We start from the raw sequence: 21,973 nt of genomic DNA, 5'->3' as shown, positions 1-21,973 counted from the left end.
AATCAGATAGGAACTGCTCTAAATTTCCATTAAAATCTACAATTCTTTTGTCAGGGTTTGTAAGTGGCTTTCCTCCCATTTGGAGGGGAAAATGGAGTGGAGGCGGGGATGGGCAAGTGGAGACCAAATTCTATACTGGAGTAACCTCGGTGGCAGCTCTCATACTGAGATTCGCTTCCTTGGTTTTCTGAACGATTTACGCTTACCCCCTTCCCATTCCTGACGGTCTTCGGTTTACCCTTACACTGGACAAAATGGGTAGAAGTTTAAGCTCCTAAAATTATTAGTGCTGGTAGCCCCTGACGCCAAGGAGGGAGTTTCAAGTCTTCAGTCATCAAAGGTCACCTTTCAGCCCTCATCCGGAATATGACACAGCCATACGAGTCCTATTGCAGAGTCCAACGAAGGTCTCAGCACCCCTGGGAAGCCAGTGCAACACCACCGACACAAATCCTACTTCGGCGAAACAATACCAAAGACATCAAACCCCTGTAGTGCCCGCCCAGCTCTGCGCCCCCTAACGGGCGCATGCGCAGAACGGGGGAGGAAGGTCAGCCGTCCAGGGATCGTAGGGGTTACAGTCTCGGAAAGGCCCGGCTCCGTCGTCAGGTGAGAAGAACCCTGATAGCAGCTATATAGGATTTTCCTCACCAAAGACAAACACGAGAAGCAGCCGTCAGGCCTCCTGCGCGTTTCCGTTTCAAACTTTAACTTCCGGTTCGTTAGCCGGTTCCGGTCTCCGTCTTTCACTTCCGGTCACCCTCTGTTCCAACGCGGCCGGTTCCTACGTCCACTGCTGCCGGTTCCGCTGAGCTCCAGGTGAGGGGACGCGGGGCACCCCGATGCACTGCCACTAAGAGGCCTTTGGGGCCGGGGGGGGGGGGGACGCGGCGCAGCACTGCTGTTGGCGCAATGCGGCCTCCGCTACGGTCGGCTCCGGCGGGCTGGAGGCTGCTTGTGGGCGCCCTGGGCCGCGTCTACCCTAGTCTGCGGCCCAGGCCTCCGGCCCGCTCGTCGTAGGGGCCGCCGCCCTCCACCTCGGCCTTCTCGCCTGTGTGGTGGGCTTCGGTCCCCCGCTAGTTTTGCGTCCCCAACTTCATTCCAACCTCCTCTGGGGTTTGTCCATGTCTTCTCCTTGCCCTCCCTAAGGCATCCCGGTCTCCGTGGTTTTTGAGTCTCAACTATTTGTGCAGTCCCCTACCATTCTCTGCCCACAGCTCCTGCTTCTGCACTATCTCGCAGTTACTGCTGCTGTAGGCTTGTTGAAAAGTTAATCTCCTCCCAATTACCACCGTGTTAACTTCTGCTATTAGTTTCAAAACTCCGCCTTTGCCACATTTTAGTTGTGTCCATTTAGTTGTGTCTTGGACAAGTTTTTTTCTTTTTCAGTTTCCTAATCTGTATGTTGAAGTCAGTAGTCGTTCGGGCTTGTGAAGATGAAGTGACATAATTAAGTTTTTTAGCATGCTGTCCTTATTCTATTATCTCCACCATTTGTTTTGCTCTGCAGTTTTTGAAGTATTGTCATGGGTGTTCTCTCATGCCTGAACACTGTTCTTGCTAAGTAGATATTAATTACCTCATTTTGGGGTAGGAATTTTGGATCGGCTAGGCAAGTCAGTACAATATGTTAGGCAGACTAGCTAACCCAAACAGCTCTTCTTGACTCTAGGTTCACCCTAAAGGTGTGATCCTTGCTTACTTGTTTGGGTTTAATTGCCCTCCACTTCATGCCCAAATCCTTTTTCGGTTTATAAATCTAATAGGGCCTAGAATGGTACAAAGTACAGTAAACCTTGTTTGGGGAGCCTAATTTGTTCCGGAAACATGCTTGTAATGCCAAGTACTTATATATCAGAGCAAATTTCAAGAACCATTGGCTCAGTTGTGATCATGGGATCATCTAAATGTGATCATTTAGCATCACCTACTACTCATTGTAGAACATCACTCGTTTCTCAAGTTAAAATTTATTAGAAGAATTTGCACATCTCGTAGAACACTCGGCAGAACAAGTTACTCACAATCCAAGGTTTTCCTGTGTTAGAATTGTGTGAGAAAGAAGGTTAAATGTGAAAACATAAAAGGACTCATGCGTTTGCGATGTGTTGTTCCATTGTGAAGGATCTCAGTGTTGAAGAAATGAGGTTGAAAAGTAGTTTTAGGACTATGCATTCAAAATATTAATGGTATTTCCTTTGTTGTGCTTGGTCCTTTAGGGCAGTTGCCAATTTGGAATTCCCACTAGTGGTATAGGTGACATATACCATTGCATACTACTTTACGAGGCCCACAGAGCCCATGCCATCTGGCACATTTTCTTTCTTAGCTGAGAAAGATGAGGAGTCTAGAGTATTGGCTCTCAGACTTTTAGTATGCCTCGGAAATGGTGGGGGTGGGGGAGGCTGGGACAGGGACTCTTAAAACACAAATTGCTAGGTCCTTTCTCTCCAGCCCCAGTGATGTTTTTACAAAGTTACCAAGTAGGGTCATGCTGTCAGTTGATCTGAGACCACACTTTGAGAATGCTGGTCTAGAGGTGAGATGACTTGTCTAGGCTCATCTGGAGCTCAGGTGATCTCACTCCACACAACAGAAAGTGTTAGTGATGGTTGCATTCCTAGCTCTTGTAAATTTTCATTTTTATTCCCACCTTCATAGAAAAATAGTATTTAAACCATATTTCAGTTTGGTTCAAAAGGTCTGTTTGGCTTTTTATTGAGGATCATAACATCTGTTAGCAATTTATCTATAAAATGGATTATATTGCACTAAATTAATCCACTTTATTTAAATTTCAGTACTGCAGGTTGTAGTCATAAGAGTGTAATCATAAGAGTGATGGTGCTGTCTTCTGGTGGACATGGTGAAGACACTTTAAGTTTCTAAATTATTTTTACATATTATGATTCACAGTTTGCCACCTTGATGTTGGTCATAATTCAGGAAGAATGCAATCAAATATTTCATTAAATAAGTGATAGCATTTGTAAGATCAATGCTTTTGAAATTAGGAAATTCCATTCTCTGACCTGTGAGGGAAGTGAACTTAGGAAAACTGGTAGAAAGCTTTAAGAGGAAAGAGACCTACATGTCATGGTTGATGAGAATAGCAGTTACTGTATAATTTTGTGTGCTTATATATGTGCCTGTGGGTTTTGTATTTATTGATCTTTCCAGAGAGGCAGTTGTGATGTAGAAGAAACATGAGACTTAGAACTGTTGTGTTTCCAGCTATGTGCCGGTGAGCAGATTACATAACGTCTCTGAACGCTCACTCCCTTGTAAAACAGGGACAGTTCTTATCAACCTTGTTAAATGGGATTGCATAAAAACTGTCCAACTTATTAAATATGAGACGAATAATGGCGATTTGATATTTATTTAGTACAGTGCCTGGAATACTTCAGTTTCAGTTTTTAAGAAAATTTATTTAGCCAGTGCTTAATTTATGTAGTGCCAACTATGTGCCAGGTCTATGTGACTTAAAAATATTAGCTAATTTAACCCTCATAAGAACCCCCAAAGTGGGTAGTATTATCATCCTTAGTATATAGATGAGGAAACCTAGACACTAGCCGTCTGGTAACTTCCCACAGTCAAATAGCTAGCAAGTGGGAAAGCTGGAATCTGCACCCAGATACTCTAGAGTTTGCACCTTTAACAACTCACCGTACCATTGTTCAAATGTTAAATAAATATGAATGGTTAATCATGGAGGAACTTGCCTGTAGCATAAACCTGGTCAAACAGGGAGGGACAGGTAGTTTATCATTGCGGCTTAGCAATTGAATAGGGAGAATCTGATAGATTCTCTGATAACACTATCTAATAGGTAGTGTTATGGGAAATAGTAACTCTAAGCCAAAAATTGGGAGGGTAGGGGAATTTTAACTTTGAATCCTAATAACTTTTGGTGTTCTGGTAGCATTTCTTTAGGGAGAACATCTTGTTTCTCCGCCACCAGGTTGTAAAGTAAGACTCAAACTGCATTGCTCCTAAAATTTAGTTACAAGTTTGGCTACATCTTTGACATATCTGTTTTAACTTATTTACTTGTATATCTCTTTCTTTTTAGGTATTTTTTCCTGAGCAAAGGCTGCTTGATCATATGTTTGAAGGATGGCTCTCCCTATCATCGTAAAATGGGGTGGACAGGAATATTCCGTGACCACACTTTCAGAAGATGATACTGTGCTAGATCTCAAGCAGTTTCTTAAGACCCTTACAGGAGTGCTACCAGAACGCCAGAAATTACTTGGACTCAAAGTTAAAGGTAATTCTCTTTTTACTTCTTGCATTGATATGTTTATGATTTTTTATATTGGCTATTGTCTTTGTTCTTTAGCAAGTCTTTCCCTTTGGAGATTTCTTTGATAAGGATATTCTTTTAATTTTTTTAAATTAAGTTTTGAGAGACAGAGAGAGACAGTGTGATCAGGGGAGGGGCAGAGAGAGAGAGAGGGAGACACACAATCTGAAGCAGGCTTCAGGCTCTGAGCTGTCAGCACAGAGCTCGATGCGGGGCTCGAACCCACAAACCGTGAGATCATGACCTGACCTGAGCCGAAGTCCAGACGCTCTACCGACTGAGCCACCCAGGTACCCCATGATAAGGATATTCCTAAAATCATCTTATAGTAACAGTGAGAATATTAAGAGTTACTTGAAAATACCATCACTATTAAGATTACTTCTGATCCCTCTTGACAGTTGGTGTTTGCTTGTTAAACTTTGGCACAGAAGCCTCAATGAAAACATGTAATTTCTGACATCTTTGTTCTAGCACAGCTCTTTCATTACAGCTTGGTTCCTCTACTCTTTCAAATTATCTTTTCTGCTTCAGAAATAATGATGATTTAAAAATTGTAGGCAGTGTTTATATGCAGCTTGAAAGGGACTTTCGTGGTGTTTGTGTTTGTCTTATGGAAGGGTGAATTTTGAGTAGCAGTAAATCTTTAATTTTATCTTAGGTGCTCAGTGTTCAAGACCTTTTGGAAAACATCTTCATTTTGAACAACAAAATAAAAGATGAATTTATTTCATTTAGCTAGTTGAATAAAAGTGTTCCTCTGAGATGGAGTTGGGGAAAAAGCAAACCTTGTATCAGTTGTTACTTCTTAGTGTGTTAGACATTGCTAATTCAGCAGTGAGTTTGTTAATTTAAGAAAAAAGAAACTGCTGTGGAATCTGTACCAAACCTTTTGATGCTAGGGTTTTATGTAATGGGATAGTGAAACCAGCACCTGAACTTTAGTGAGAAAACAGTCATCTGCTTGTATTGTAGGCAAACCTGCAGAAAATGATGTTAAGCTTGGAGCTCTCAAACTGAAACCAAATACTAAAATCATGATGATGGGAACTCGTGAGGAGAGCTTGGTAAATGTTTACTTTTGTTACCATTTGTCCCTTTGAAGATATTATGATTTATATTATACTGTCATATCATAGTTTTAATTGTGGTAAAATTGTCAATTTAATAGTGAAAAATAAAAGCTTCCCAGTGTATGTGGTATTAACTCAGCAGAAAACAAATACTAGGGAACTTGTTAGTATATAGTTAGCTGTAAGCGTAGTAGTAGTGCAGATGGTCACATTTAACATGGTAAATCTGCCCTGTGAATATAGAATATAAACTGTGGAAATTTTCTCACAGTCTATGTTTGAGAGATTCTTGAACTCAGATTGTATCTTTTATTTGCTTTTTACGCTATGCATGCATTTGTTACATTAAAGATAATCTGCTAAAACAAAACGATTTTTCATCTTAATAGGAAGATGTCTTAGGTCCACCTCCAGACAATGATGATGTTGTCAACGACTTTGATATTGAAGATGAAGTCGTTGAAGTAGAAAACAGGTAAGTACTTTTCACTATCAAAGGAAATGGGTTATAATGTGAAAAAAAAGGTGAGTGTATCATCTGATTTTATTTTTCTATTAGGGAAGAAAACCTACTGAAAATTTCTCGCAGAGTAAAAGAGTACAAAGTGGAGATTTTGAATCCTCCCAGGGAAGGGAAAAAGCTTTTGGTACTAGATGTTGATTATACGTTATTTGGTAAGTCAGCTAAAATCGTGCTTCATCTTCTGTTACCCATAACAACTCTTTTTTTCCCTTTTGTTTATTTTTTTTTTCCAGTATGAAATATTTGAAAACTTTTCTTATTATAAAAAGTAAATCATTCATTGTAGAAAATATAGAAGTTATCTGTAACCCGAAAACCCAAAGATATAACTATTCTTATATTTTGATGTGTATCTTCCAGGGTTTGTTTGTATGTATATCCTTCTTACTTTTACTTGATGATATATTGAATATCTCAGTCATTCAATATATTCATTGTAAATTAAACATATATAGTTTTTGGTTACATAGTATTGTAGTTTATGGTTGCATCATAATTTAACCAAGTCATTCCCTATTGATTAACATTTAAATTTTTGTGAGGATTATTTTAAAATTATTATTATTTTTTAAATTTATTTTTGAGAGACAGAGAGAGACAGTGTGAGCAGGGGAAGGTCAGAGAGAGAGGGAGACACAGAATCTGAAACAGGCTCCAGACTCTGAGGTAGCTGTCAGCACAGAGCCTGATGCGGAGCTGGAGCCCACAAACCGTGAGATCATGACCTGAGCCGAAGATGGACACTTAACCGACTGAACCACCCAGGTGCCCCTAAAAATTATTTTTGATATATTATCCCTGGTTTTTCATTAAGTTATGTTCAGGGTAGATTCTTAGATTTAAAATTTCTTGTGTCAGAAGAAAGATGTGGAGTGTCTGGGTGGCTCAGTCATTAAGCATTCAACTTCAGCTCAGGTCATGATCTCACAGTTCATGGGTTCAAGCCCTGCATCAGATTCTGTGCTGAGAGCTCAGAGCCTGGAGCCTGCTTCGGATTCTGTGACTCCCTCTCTCCCTGCCCAGTCCCCACTTGCTCTTTCTCTCTCTCTCTTTCTCTGTCTCTGTTTTTCTCTAAAATAAATAAATAAATAAAAAGAAAGATGTTTATTTCATCCTCTAATATTGCTAAGAAATGATGAGTTAACTCCTGATACAGCATGAATTTATTTAGCTCTCATCCTAAACTTTAAGTACAGGTCATAGCTTAATGTATATTTAAAGACTTGATTATTAAGTTAATTGGGCCTGTCATTTTGGTGAAATGTGATTCTGTCTGGAAGGTGAATGGCTAAAAGTGAGTATAAGTGGCTCAAGTTTGCATTTCATGTCACAAAATAACATCTATATTTTAGAGAGTACATGAAAAATAAGTTTATGATTTATTGTATAAGCCTGAATTCTGAGTATTGCTCTTCACAAATTAAAGTCGATTAGTTAAAATTCGAATCCAAGTTATTAAATTGTGTGCTTTGAAAGATGTTTGTCGGCCAATGTAATTCAGTCTCATGGAGTTTGCATCTGAATGTTTATATTACATTTTATAGGTTTTGTTGATACCACGTATTTATCTATGATAAACTAATAATCATCTATGATTATCTGTTAGACCACAGGTCTTGTGCAGAGACTGGAGTAGAATTAATGCGGCCATATCTTCACGAATTCCTCACATCTGCATATGAAGATTATGACATTGTTATTTGGTGTAAGCTACATTTTTTGTTTAGATTCCCATGAAAGTAATGTTGTTCTTTAAATTATTCTACTTTATAAAATGTGACTTAACATGACCTTTGGTTAAATATGAGACATTTTTCATTTGTTTTAGCAAATTTCCGATGAAGCATGTTTAACTTTCCTGCAATGCAATATAAACTTATACATATATTTACCATTACCGTTGAAATTATTAAATCTAGGAAGAGAGTAGACACTGCTATCAGAATAAAAATTATCTTATTTCCATAAGACCTCACCTTGATGAGAACTTTTCTTTCTGATCTTTACTGTAGAATCTTTGATGCCTAAGGATATTGTTGCTTTCTCCCTTATCAGTCTAGTTTCAAGAAACACTTGGAGAAAGACATGTATAAAAAAAAAAATCACAGTGATGTTCTTCAAAAATAAAGGAATATGAATTTACTTAAGGGAAATTAATAAATGGACTAAAGCAGTATTACTTAAATTGTGGTTGGTGGCCCATTCCAGGAACTTAAAGGTCCATAATAAGATCAGTTGCTCCAAAAAGTAAATGTATTACATTAGTGAGCACACTGTTTAGTTCAATGGACATTTTTTTGTGGCAAGACTTTATTGCTAAGGGAAGCAGTGTATTGATCTATATCTTACCTCCCCTCAAACATTTAAAGTTGCCTCTTGGCAAGTCATGGGCAGAAAAGAGCTGTCCTGATTGCGAATTAAATAAAATCTTGTCAGTTAAAGATGCTGTATTTAATTGTACTGGGTTTTTAATGAGTGACCACCTAGTTGTTACTTCAGTCTTTAAATTTCCTTTGTACTTTTCATTTTCATCAGAATATCTCCATTGTTCACTGTTAATATGAGTTCATAGCCACTAAGGTTAAATACATAGTTAAATACTGTTTCTTGGTTTATAACCTATAGGGAAGAGAACTTCCTGGGAGCAACCTGTTGTTCAACTGACATCTGAGATGACATTTGAGAAAAAAGTTTCCTGTAAATGTTATTAAAGTAGACTTAGAAATTTTGAGAACTTCTTACTGTTACATGTTTAAAATAAGTTATTTTTATACATTATGATATTTTTATGACCATATGTTGAAAAAGGCACTTTACTATAGAGCTAAATAGAGTTTTAATTCTGACTTGGTCCTTACTTTGTGACACTAGGCAGGTCAGTTAATCTTTCTGAATCTTAAGTTCCTCATCTGAGAAATAAAGATAAGTAAACCTATATGCAGGGTGGTTGCAAGAATAAAAGTATCAGTATCAACTAGTACCATGTCTGACATATAGTAATAACTTAATTGGAAACTCTTTTAATAGCTATGAATATTTTTGTTTCTCATTTGGGGATTATATACCCAAAATGGATACAGAATTTTAAAAAAAAGTTTTTCCCTGTCTTGTGATTTCCCTGTCATTGTAGATACATCAGTCTCTTAAAATTTTAGTTCAACTGATGAGTTTTATGTGTAAGGTTATTCTTTCTGTTTTTGTATATGTGTGCAAAGATGTTTTTTCTTTTTTCTTATGTAAGATTTTTATTTTGAGAGCTCAGTTACCTCTCTTGTTTTTAAAAAATATATACATATACATACCCATACTTTAAATAATTAAACTCCTTTTCCTTTTTATACATTTTACTAAGTAATTGTAGTTTAGGTGTTTAGTCCAGTAACTTGGGACCAGAAGGGCATATAAAACTGAGGGTTGAATTTTAATATCAGTGATCTTATATTGGTTGGTGTCTGACAATGAGCAGATACATAGATAGAATTTATGAATTTAATTGTCTCAGACTCATTGTTAAAAGCTCCTAGACTGAATAAGCACTGTTTCCTGAGCCTGAGAAAATGCTAATTTTCACTGGACCTAGCTTATAACGCTGATCTGCTTATATTGACATATATACCAGTGAACTGCATGGCAGTGGGAGTGTGGAAGTAGATTGGAGATCCAGGCACCCTGTATTTAAGTTTGCAGTGATAAGAAAATAGTGTTAGGGCTGTTTTTTAAAAGGAGTTTAGGTCTTACTTTGTAAATTACCTAGATTCAAAATTCTTTTGAACATTGGTTACCTGTGTCTTTCAGATAAGAGTTATTAAAATTCTATTTTGTGTTGGCATACTAAAAATAAGTTTATTTTTATAAATACTTAAAATTACCATAAATACATTAGGAATTATTTTTGATGTATTTAAACTTTTACTATTACTTAAAAAACAAAAGAAAAAATTTCTAAATGAAGTTCAAGCTTTTCATCTGTGTCATATTATCATTCTTCATATTTTAGCTGCAACAAATATGAAGTGGATTGAAGCTAAAATGAAAGTAAGTGTTAGACAATCCATTTAAGAATGTTTTGAAATTGCATTTGTCTTTTTAGAAGTTAAAAGTTGAATTGATTTCATCTTATCAGAGGGCATTTAGTAGATAAACAAATGACATTATCAGGAATAGAGATGTGTTTAAAGTCTGTTTAATAGTGGATCATATTGAATAATTAAGTCTTTTTTAAAAGAAGTACAGCACAGCTCCCCCTCCCCCTTTTCCCCCATTTACAATGCTTTTTCCCCCCCTTCTTTTGCCTTGGTATGTAATAGTTAAAGAAGCTAGGTTATTCTGAAATACAAAATGGGATGTAATCTGTTTCCAGTTTATTTTCTTTGGACTACCATTTATTGACTTAGTAAAATGAAACTATAAAGCTTCCTAGTTGTTGAGCAAGGTGTGGTGGCCAGTAGGGTGGAAAGTTGGCATTGTGGGAAATTGTAGTTGGAGTATTTAGAAAGCCTGGAATTTTTCATATTATTATGTTTTAACCACATGAATATTTGTATTTATAGGAGCTGGGAGTGAGCACAAATGCAAATTATAAGATTACCTTCATGTTGGACAGTGCTGCTATGATAACAGTGCATACTCCAAGGAGAGGATTAATAGATGTAAGAAATCATTTTACTTCTCGGGTACCTGGATGCCTCAGTCGGTTGATAGACTGACTCTTGGTTTTGGCTCAGGTCATGATCCCAGGGTTTGGGAGTTCAAGCCCCACATTGGGCTCCCCACTGAAAGTGTGGAACCTGTTGGGGAATCCTCTCTCTCCCTCCCTCTCTGCCCTTTCCATGCTCACACACGTGTGTGCTCTCTTTCTCTGTCAAAATAAATAAACTTAAAAAATATCATCTTACTCCTGTTTAAAGATTTGTTTATCTTCTAGTGTACCTTTTTCTTTAAGTTTTTTTTTTTTTTTAAGTAATTGCTACACCCAACGTGGGGCTTGAACTCACAACCCAAAATCAAGAGTTGTGTTCTGTATTTGACTGAGCCAGCCAGGCGCCCCTCTAGTGTACTTTTTGTTTTTATGTTGATGGGATAAACGAAAGAGTTGAGAAGTACATCTGAGAGGATAGAAAAGTATCAGTTGAGTTTGACATAGGAAGATGTAGGTTAATAGATTAGAATTTTAATGATAGAATTAAGGATCTTGAAGCAGGAGTGTCAAAAAAGGTCATGGATAATTATCCCATGATGATGGCAGCACAGTGTTGCTAAAAACAGAGTAGGTGACATCAAGGAAGATACTAGAAGCAAACCAAAACATACTGGCCCTGCCTTATATAAAACTTGATAAGTAAAAACAGACCATAATGCATGTACTTTGGTATGATGTATGCGTTGCCCTAGAGAAGAGCAACAAGAACTGTTAGAGAAAAGGGTTGGGCTAAGGAGATTAGAGTTCTTTAATTTGTTTACTTATCAAGTAACCAGTCCTATTATTGAACTCCTACTAGAACATATTGTGGAAGGCACTGTTGGAGATGAGGAGACATGGTCTGTAGCTTTGGGAAGCTCATGAGTTAGTAGGAATTGGGAAGAACTATTAGCAAACTAGGAAAGCCTACTGGGGACTGTATTGAAATCATACATAGATGTATTTAAGTGCATGGAGATTTATTTAATAAAGGAAATACTTCATACATCAAGGGAAAAACATTATCACATACTAGAGTAGTACATTTATAAAAATCTAACACTAAAAAAAGTTAGGGAAGTGTTAAACATAGTAGTGTTTATAATAGTGAAAATTAGAGAAATAAAAATATGGGGTTGCCAGAGGAGAGGTAGGTGAAGAGATGGGTGACATAGATGAAGGAGATTAAGAGGTACAAACTTCTAGTTATGAAATAAATAAGTCCTAGAGATGAAAAGTACAGCATAGGGATATAGTCAATAATGTTGTAATAACATGGTGATAGATGGTGACAGCACTGTCATGATTACTGAGTAATGTGTAGAGTTGTTGAATCACTGTGTTGTACACTTGAAACTAATAAAACATTTTACGTTAATTATACTTCAAGAAAAAGTGAATAAATCTTCAGTATCCAATAGTAGGGAATTGGACGTAAACATTTCTGTTCATCCATGTAATGGAATGATGTAATAGAATATTTAGTGAATGAAAAATTTTTCATGATACATCATTGAAGTGAATGAAAGAAGTACTTAGAGGGCAGTATTTGCAGACTGTCGGAAAGTTTTTAACCTTTATTTGGTTCAGGTTTTCCCTTTTAAAACATTTGTGAACTCAAAAGCTGTAGATGTTTATAAAAAAGACTGGAGATAAATACAGTATTATCAGAATAGCTAATTATTATCCTTGATAATGATTGGATTACAGGTGATTTTAAATGTTCCCATGTGCTTTTCTGTGTTTTCATGGTTTTTTCCTATAGTCAGCAGTATTACCTCTCTAATTGAGAACAGAGTAGTCCATGTTTTAGGGAACAGAGAGCACTTGACATAATTACAGTATGATAGCACTACTTAGGAGGATGCAGGATTTCTAACCTTGGATGTCATAGACTAAAGCTCTTGTCCTTTTTCTTGAGGCTTTTGTTAGCTAACAATCTAAAGAATCTGGCTTACTAGGTCAGTTCATCTTTGTTTTAAAGTATTTGGGGGATTTCAGTAGTAAACAAATAGTAAAAGTTAATTAAGGCAAATAAAATGAAAGTATTTTAAACAGTAATCACAAGAACATTATTTGCAGTAGCTAAGACACTAGAAGAAAAAAAGGCTTTCTCCATATTAAAATATGTTCTGGAAAGAGAAAAGTAATAGTTTTAAATGACAACTTTTGTCATCTATTACCATTTAATCTCCATATAATTATTATCATAGACTTATATTACTATAAATGAGACTCCTGTCTTCAGCAAAAAATACTTATAAAAATTATTTAAAAAATTTTCTGAATGTGCACAATAAATTCATGTGATTCAAACATTAAAAAATATGTAATGAAAAGTACTCCTCCCACATGACCCTCTTGCCACTTAGTCTTTTCTTCCTACTGTTCTTGTGTGGTCTTACAGAGAATTTATGCAAGTACCAACAGATAGGAATGTGTAAGGGATTATCTTTTTGAAGACTTTCTTTAAGAACTCATAACTAGGGGCTCGGTTGAGCGTCTGGCTCTTGGTTTCACCTCAGGTCATGATCTCACATTTTGTGAGTATGAGCCTGGCATCAGGCTACCTGCTAACATCACAGAGCCTGCTTAGGATTCTTTCTCTCTGCCTCTCTCTTTGCCCCTCCCCTGCTCATCCTGTCTCTGTCTCTCTCCCAAAAATAAATAAATAAACTTAAAAAAAAAAAAAAAGAACTCAGACCTAGGGGTTCCTGGGTGGTTCAGTAGATTGAGCGTCTGGCTCTTGATTTTGGCTCAGGTCATGATCCCAGGATTGTAGGATCAAGCCTCATGTCAGGTTCCGTGCTGAGCATGGAACCTGCTTAAGTTATCTCTCTCCTTCTGCCCCTCTTCCTCATTCATGGTCTCTCTTTCTCTAAAAAAAAAAAAAAAAAAAGATGCAAATAAAGGCAAGAGTTTACAAATTATAGTGCTTTTAAAGTTAACCAGTTGCCCCAGAAGTTGTGCACCTGTGCCACTAAATTAAGGCTGAATCAATTTTCTTTCCTCTACAAAATACTAAAGCTCTGTATTAATAATAGAGCCAGGTACATTGTTTGTTATTAAGGTTTTCTAATTTTGAAAACAGACTCCATGTGATACTCAGGCTCTGAGGGGCATATATTAGCTCAGGAAGTCATGTGTCTACTCAGCAGCCAATTAAACAATTACTTTGGATTCTTTTTAAATAATTACTCCTCCTTTGACCTCTAATCTTTACATTAAAATTATAGAAAGTCTTATAGTGAGTTTAGTCAGGTAGACGTGAACAGACCTTTCAGATGTTAACATTGTGAGATCCATTATGTTTTAAAATGTGTTCCATCTCAGCTGCTATCTGTTCACACAGCCAGCCAGTGTCCTATCCATGTCCTACAGGAGGAAAAGAGTGCTCTGATGCAGTTCTGCAGGTCATTTTGAGAGTGTCTTTGCTTTTAAGAAAGGATGAACTATTCATAAAATTGAGTTAAATCTAAACTTTTATTCTAAGGTAAAGCCTCTTGGTGTTATATGGGGAAAGTTTTCGGAGTTTTACAGCAAAAAAAACACAATTATGTTTGATGACATTGGAAGAAATTTCCTAATGAACCCACAGAATGGATTAAAGGTAAGACATAATTTTACTTGCTATGCTTATGTAATCTGGAATTTGTGGTAGAACTTCAGCACTGTTGAATTTCATAAATTTCCAGTCCTGTATTATGGTCACAGGCAAGATAGCTTATGTAGTTAGAAAAATTCATATACAGTTCAATATTCTGTCTCCTACATTGGTATCTTCTTGGTTTGCCAGTTCATCCAGGTGTTTTTAATCAGCTGTGTGGAGCAACATGGGCTTGCATTGACTTTTAGCATCAGACATTTTATTAGCAATACAAATCTTAGAATTTCTGATGTTTTGGTTAGCTTGAAAGCTGGTAGAAGTTTATTTTTTCCTGTTTAAACTGAAACTAAGGGTTTTGAAAATTCATACAGTGAAGGTAGAGATTTTAGAGTTATAAAATGCTAGAGCTAGGAATTTCAATCATTTTGTCTGCCTTCTTAACTTTATATATATAATCTGAGGATTAGAAAATTCGTAACTTGCCCAAAATCATGTATGTAATTGGTTAATGACAGAATTTGACTTAGAATCTAAGTAACTTGATTCGCAAGCCAGTGATCTTAGCATGAAGTCATAGGCAGTCTTGTATAGACATGATGGTAGCATTTAATCCTGGTGGCAGCATAAAATTGGTAAGAGAAAAATTTGAAACTTAACATTTCTGGTACCTATGGTTGTCTGTATGTCAGCACGATATGAAAATGAAAAAGATAACTTTATATTATGATACTAATGCAAGTGGAATCTGAAATGGCAATACTTACCCTAAGATATTTTTATCTCAGTCCTGAACTTTCCCACAAGTTGGGCTCTTGATAACTTTAAAAGAGAAAAATTTGAAGAGAGTACATTTTTGAAGCTTTCCTTCCAGAATCTGGATGTAGTCTTCAGTGTATGAGGATTGGTTAAAGACAGAATGCTGATCTCAGTAGTGAGTTGCAGCAGTTATAAAAGCTGTTGACTTGGATGAAAAGTACTTGAGGTAGATTGGTGGTTAAGTTCCTCTTTAAAATGGTGTCTGTTTGAGGCTTTGGGAGAAGTGTTTTTCCTGTGTGTAGTTTACAGGTGTTGTACAGAAATAAATTCTTGAGAAAAGATTCATTTGATCTAAACCAAATGAAACTAGTGGTTAATACCTGCTCAGGAAAGGAATTGAAATCATGATGTCCAAGGAGTGATTTTTGAGGAAAGCTTTAACTTAAAACAATAATAATAATAATCCTTAGTTTCATTGTGTTTAGAAGAAACTTTATTTTCCCAGCTCACATTTGGGCCCAGCTTACCTCTGAATGCAAAGATGATATACACTTTTAGTTCTTAATGTTACTTTAGAATAGATTTTTATTATTTTTTTAAACTAGGTACTCTGTAGAATCACTGAAGGAATTCCTAAAAATACAGTTCTCCAAGCTGCCCAAATTTTAATTCAGAAGAGATATTTTTAAACATTTCTACAGTAATCTCTCATATGTCTCCTTTTGAAAACCTCTTTTAAGAAGGTAATTATTAACAATCGCCCCACGTTGACATAGAAGCCATTTTGAAATTAAGAAATATTCTTACTGTGTTTTCTTGTCATGGTTTCCTAATGCTCTTGATAGAAGTCTCAAAAAAAGGTTATTTTTAAAATAGCAAACTTCTAATAATATAAACTTGCCAGTCTTAAGGTTTATCATGGAAAATAGAAGGCATTGTGAATTATGAGTAAATACGTTACTGAACTACACAAAACTTGACTTTTAGTCATGGATAAATCAATACTCTGGAAATTTCAGATTGTTATTTATACAAGGAAATGATGATGTAAGAGAATGCAGGCAGTCTAGATCATCTTAAATTCCTAAAAACGTTTCTCTGATAGGAGACTACAGTGGTCACACGTTGCCTGTCCTGCTGGTGAGATCGTTTTTGAGCAATGGTACAGTAAGAAGTGATTATGCTAGAACAAGTGAAGTTAGGTGAACAATAGACTTTTTTCCACTGTACTCGTTTAACTGTTAGATCTGGAGTCATAGGAGTGTTTTAGTTTTGCTATTTAATAGTGCTTAAGACCAAATGTTTACAGAGTAAACATAACTTAGCAGGACCTTGATAAATCTTATTTACCAGCCACAGAAACTGTACTTTCTCTTTTAGTGGAAATCTCTACTGTTAAAAAGTAGAAATCACAGTGGTACATTGTATATTAATAGATTAAAAGTTAGCATGTTTTCTTTTTTATTGGAATGAAGAAATACTTTGAAACATTATACTGTTGCCCAAGATTATGTAGAAACTCATTTCACCACATCACTGTATCATGCCTCTTTACTCCCAGTCACAGGGCTTAAGCAAGGTCTGGTTCTTCAAGAGAATCTTCTTGATCTCCCACATGCATTGCTGCTGCTGTGAGACAGCACTGCCCACTCTACCTGTTTGGAAGCAGAATCTCCTACAACTGCTTGCTTCTGTGCAGACTCACTCTGACAGCTCTTATTGCTGCCCTTAAAGTTGTGGAAGCCTAGCTGGCTGATGGGGGTCCTGACACCAAGCTGTTCTGATGCGAGTAGAACATTCAGAAAAATTTACTTCTGTCCATTTCAAGCTGGTGTTGTGTTTTTCCAGTAACAGAAGAGAAGAGTATATATAAAAGAAATATTTAACACCTTTCTTATTCTTGATAGGGTATGGACTCCTTTGGGTTCATTGTACGTAACAGGTGACAGAACTAAATGTCATCTGCTTTTCAGTTTACTACATAATATTAATAACTAATAAGCAGTTTACATTTTCTTCGAGTCATGATAAGGATGTATTAATACTTTACTAAGTGTGATTTATTCCATTCTCCTTATTTATGTGTGTCTTTTAGGAATATGACTTTTAAAAAATATTTTTTCTAGAATGGAAAAATCCAAATATAAATAGAACTATATAGAATTATATAAAGAACTTCTATGTTTGCATCGTTCAGTTTAAACAACTTCTTAATTCATAGGTGGTTATGTTTGCTCTGTACTCCACCTACTTCCCTCTCTGTAATTAAAGCAAATCCCAGACGTATCATTTCATCTAAAATTAATTAAAAATTTTGAAAGGTTGCCTGGAGTTTTATAAAGATATTTGAGTTGATTTCTAAAAAGGATTTCTAAAAAGGCAGAACTCTTTATTGGAACTGTGACAAAGAAAAGTGCATAAAATTTATAATTTAGCAAATAGATACAAAGATAACACATGTAATTACCACCAAGTCAAGCAAGATATTAATATCCCTTCCTAATAACAATTCTCTACCTTATCTACCATCCTGACTTTTATGCTTTTGAAATGAATGATTTTCATCATAAAATATATCAACCTTAAAAAATCTGGAAAATATGACTTCTTTTTATGGGAAAACTATTGGGTAGGTAAAAAGTAATTTTATGGAGACTTTAATAATGAAAAATATGTGTGATAAGATGAGAGAAAACATGTTGTATAAATGTATAACAGCTATATAAAATTTTATAGAAATACACTGAAATGAAAATCGTCATTGTTAAAATTTATTTCACTATCCTGTTAGATCAAGCTTGTATTTGGATTAACATTTTATATATGAGGTGGCATGAATTAAGGAATTGGTAAGAAGCAGCTGGATTAGTAGAAGAGGGAAAGGTCTACAGTTCCGCCAAGTAAAGAAGCCATGTAGATCAAGGGCTACAAGAAAACTGGCGCTGTCAGGTTCAGACCGAAGACATAATGAAGGGTGGATGAGCTGGTCGAGCTCTTCACTTGCATCAGGAACGTTACAGCATCACTGTCAGTTTACTGCACTGAGATCGGGCAGAAGTCCCTTTCAGTGCTGACATCCTTTAGTCGGATTTGAATCTCATTAACTGAATCCGAATGAGAGGATAGTGTAAATTTGTGCTGGTTTCCTTATTGCAATGTGAAGTGTCGGATGTTCGTTTCCTAACAGATAAGGCCTTTTATGAAAGCACACCTAAATCGAGATAAAGACAAGGAACTTTTAAAATTAACTCAGTACCTCAAGGAAATCGCAAAATTAGATGACTTTTTGGACCTAAATCACAAATATTGGGAAAGGTAAGTGCTAATTGCTTATTCATTTCCTGTTTCCATTAATAATGAAAAAATTATCTGGTGACCCTGGTATACACATAATTCTGAATTTTTATTTAAGGTGTGTGAATTCTAAAACTATTTTCTAATCTGACATCTCCCTTGGAAGTATTTTTCTCTTCCATCTTAACCTCTAACTTGTTCATAAACCCACATCTCTTAGGATCTTTAATACTTTCTGGAGAGAGGATTTGGGACTGGTATGCATTTGTGATGCTACTGGTAAATTATTCTGTGATACTAGATAGGTCGCCCTTTTATGAATCATATGGGATGTAGTCCCTGTTCTAATATGTAAAATAAAATCAGGATAAAATAAAAGACACTAAAAATTATTTTTGTTAAAAATCACTCTACAGTAACCTCTCTGTATAGCAGAAACATTTGAAAACTTTAATCCAGTAGAGAAACAATTATGTAATGATTTTCCTTTCCAAAGAGAATCACAGTTACCATCTTGATGTATATATAGTCTTCTAGCCTTTTTTCTAAGCACAAACATATGCACAAATCTACATATAGGTTGCATATAAACATCAAGATTTTGAAGCAGGAAAAACTTCTGAAGAAGTGGACAGGATTAGAGTGTACTGCAAGTAATTTTTTGGAATTAAATTATTTAAAGATCTGATTGCATTAATACAGCAACTCAGGTAATAACAATTAGGCTAAAGTAGGGTAAATAGGAATAAATTCTAAAAGAAAGCTCTTCTGGAGCACTTGGGTGGCTCAGTCAGTTGTCTCCAACTCTTGGTTTCAGCTCAGGTCATGATCTCATGGTTTTGCGAGTTTGAGCCCTGCCTTGGGCTCCATGCTGACGTATAGCTTCTTATTAGATGATTCTCATTCATAATATTATTAGATGAAGCAGGCATTTTTATCCTCATTTCCAAATTACAAGTGATGTAACTAAGGAATGGAGATAATAAATGCTACAAAGTGAGCAAGTTTTGCACCATTAAAACTTTCCTTGGGTCACCTGGGTGTCTCAGTTGGTTAAGTGTCCAACTTCGGCTCAGGTCATGATCTCATGGTTCATGAGTCTGAGCCTCGTATTAGGCTCGGTGCTGTCAGTGCAGAGCCCACTTCGCATCATCTGTCCCCTGTTCTCTCTGCCCCTCCATTCCTCCCTGCCTCCCTCCCTCCCTCCCTCTACCCCCCCCCAAATAAATAAATAAACATTTAGAAAAACAAGAACTTGTCCAGGTCTTCTGATGTTAAGAACTCTTTCCCACCCCATACTGTTGAGTATAGTAACTTATACATGTGAGAAATAGAGATAAGAATTTGAATTTAGTGGTAGATTCCTATAAAATAATATGAAGGAAAAATTATTTACTTAGTATTAACATCTTTGCATCTTTACACTCTTCAGAGTGTTATAGCATCTGTGGCCCATAATCTTTACTCAAGAAAAATAATGTCTTTAAATGAATGTGAAATTCTTTATGGAAATTGCAATGTTAGGTAATAGATCACTTTTACATTAGGAAGTCAGACAGTAGAGAGAGTGCAGTTTCCAGAGCCTTGTTTTGCATCTGAGCTCTGTCACTTTCTAGCTCATTGAACTTTGGCAAATTGCTTACCCTCTTCATGCCTGTAAGATAGGAATAAATTCTAAAAGAAAGCTATTCCTGCATGCCTGTGTGTTTCAGTCAGTTAAGTGTCCAGCTCTTTGTTTTGGCTCAGGTCATGATCTCACAGTTTGTGGGTTCAAGCCCTGCATCGGACTCTGTGCTAACAATTCAGAACCTACGTGGGATTCTCTCCCTTTTTCTCTGTCCCTCCCCTCTACTTGTGGTCCCTCTCTCTCAAAATAGATAAACATTAAAAAAATAAATAAAAGAAACCTCTTCATAGAGCTGTTGAGAGGACTAAATGAATTAATGCCTATACTTAAAACAGTTGGTTGGGGGAGGCACCTGGGTGGCTTAGTGGGTTAAGTGTCCACCTCTTGATTTCCCCTCAGGTCATGATCTCATGGTTCATGGGCTCATGCTCTGAGTCAGGCTCTGTGCTGACAGTTGGAGCTTGCTTGGGATTCTCTCTCCCTCTGTCTCTGTCTCTTCCCTGTTCATTGTTTGTCAAAAAAAGAAAACAACAACCAAACACAAACAGTGGTTGGCACATAAACAGTCAACAACAGGTATTAGTGATTATTAACAATCATTACGTTAACATTAACAATTATTAACATCTGGAAAAATTTTGTTATTAAAATCTGTTTCCTTTGGGAGGAGAGTTAGATTGTTACTATGAATTTATCATGATACAGCTTAGACATATTTCTTTTATTTCTTGCAGGTATCTGTCAAAGAAGCAAGGACAGTAGGTACAAGTTACATGGGCAGTTACCGAGGACACTTGAGATCACGAACTTCTTGCTTTTCTGCTAGAAATCATTATGATAGTGCTGGACACTGCAGCGAATATCAGACTGCTTCTACTTGGTCTTCCAGTTTTTTGTAAGTTTAATTTTATATTTTTTGAAGATCATAGCAATACACTTAAGAAAATCCTTTTCCGCTATATGAATATACTGTTACTCTTGAAAAATATTTTCTCCAGCATTGAGTACTGAGTTTTTGTCCCCCACACACACAAAAAAGTGGACAAAAATGTATACTCGACAGTGTCATTTTGTGGCTTTGGAAACAAGTTATGTCTTGTGTTTTTGTCTCATTGTGTTGTTTGACTAAATCTAAGACCTAACCCATTTTGAAGTTACTACTTTTCCCTTAAAAAAAAAAAAAAAGTTTTTGCTTAAGGAACCTAGTTTGGTATGCTTAAAATCACCACGAGTTTTTTTTATTCCTTTGTTGTAGACACAGTTTCTCTTTTTACTGTGCACTATTTACATCTCTACATTTTGGTCTGTCTCAGTTTGGTCTATATGTGTGTCTGTTCTTTGAGTAAAACTGGAAAATGTCAGCTGTGATACAAGTGTGTCTCATAGTATGAGAAATAGAAAACATAAGACTGAAGAATAAAACTAAAGAACAAAAATGTCTTCCTTTTTGGTGGCCAAGTAAAGGCACTTCTGCCTATAACCATTGTCATAAAAGCAATTAAAGGCAATACATTTTTACGTGGACATATCACTGGTTCTGCCCTAAAAAGCATGAACAAAAAGTTTTTGTTCTGTTCCAGCTATATATTGTCTTAAGTGCAAACACTGTGTTTCAGTGAAAATATTAGCCATAAGGTTAAAAAAAATTATTTGCAATGCTTAAGCCTGCAGATATGTAACGTGACCACTGTTTGTGTTGACAATATTGCTTTATACAGTTCTTGTATTTGAAAGGAATCTGGTCCTTTCAAATAAACATGGTGTATATTGTTCTTACGGGACTATTTCAGTGGTGTAAATAATAAATACTTTTTCTTAAAAATTGGTTTTGGTCTGTACTTCCCCAAATATTTTGCCTCTTTCTGGAATCACAAAACAAAACAAACGTTAGTTTCAGGCAAGGACCTCTCGAAAGAAACTAAACATGTATGGTTTAAAAGTGCACATAATACTATTCATGCATTCAGAATTGGTTTTAGCAACTAATTAGACACGTTAAATTCTATTAAGTACCATGTTTTCAGGAAGATAAGCTATTTTTGTGACAGGTTATTATAAAGATACATAGTGTAGAAGTGTTTGAGAACTCTTAAATGATTCAAT

At 36.1% G+C, this 21,973-nt stretch overlaps 2 protein-coding genes across 4 annotated transcripts in view; one reads left to right on the top strand and one right to left on the bottom strand.

Annotated features, from left to right (window-relative positions):
* Nucleotides 1-691, bottom strand: part of RNF145 (ring finger protein 145) — a 93,197-nt gene extending 92,506 nt beyond the window's left edge. The window contains exon 1 of one of the 2 annotated variants that reach the window (XM_029942935.1): nt 652-691. The gene's annotated coding sequence lies outside the window, so the exon portion shown is untranslated. Of the gene's footprint in view, nt 1-345 lie in introns of both variants that reach the window. The other variant, XM_029942933.1, reaches the window with a different exon arrangement.
* On the top strand, nt 531-21,694 carry UBLCP1 (ubiquitin like domain containing CTD phosphatase 1). 2 transcript variants are annotated; one of them, XM_029942937.1, is made up of 11 exons: nt 531-609; nt 4,079-4,276; nt 5,288-5,379; nt 5,775-5,860; nt 5,945-6,060; nt 7,515-7,613; nt 9,906-9,943; nt 10,459-10,557; nt 14,080-14,196; nt 18,137-18,264; nt 20,605-21,694. In XM_029942937.1, exons 2-11 carry the CDS (start codon nt 4,123-4,125, stop codon nt 20,630-20,632), a joined length of 957 nt encoding a protein of 318 aa, XP_029798797.1. In that variant the 5' UTR covers nt 531-609; nt 4,079-4,122; the 3' UTR covers nt 20,633-21,694. The 2 variants fall into 2 exon arrangements, with proteins under 2 accessions (XP_029798797.1, XP_029798796.1); XM_029942936.1 differs by having other exon boundaries at nt 552-819.
* Nucleotides 21,695-21,973: the final 279 nt, after the last annotated feature.

Source organism: Suricata suricatta, chromosome 6, assembly GCF_006229205.1.
Source record: "Suricata suricatta isolate VVHF042 chromosome 6, meerkat_22Aug2017_6uvM2_HiC, whole genome shotgun sequence".
Classification (NCBI taxonomy): Eukaryota; Metazoa; Chordata; class Mammalia; order Carnivora; family Herpestidae; genus Suricata; species Suricata suricatta.
Note: the sequence above shows the minus strand (reverse complement) of the source record. Positions and strands in the feature narration are given on the sequence as shown.

Coding starts and splice junctions, on each gene's coding strand:
- UBLCP1 (XM_029942937.1), top strand. CDS start 4,123: ATGGCTCTCCCTATCATCGTAAAATGGGGTGGACAGGAATATTCCGTG. Junction 10,558..14,079: donor CAAGGAGAGGATTAATAGAT/GTAAGAAATCAT, acceptor TTTTATTCTAAG/GTAAAGCCTCTTGGTGTTAT. Junction 18,265..20,604: donor AATCACAAATATTGGGAAAG/GTAAGTGCTAAT, acceptor TATTTCTTGCAG/GTATCTGTCAAAGAAGCAAG.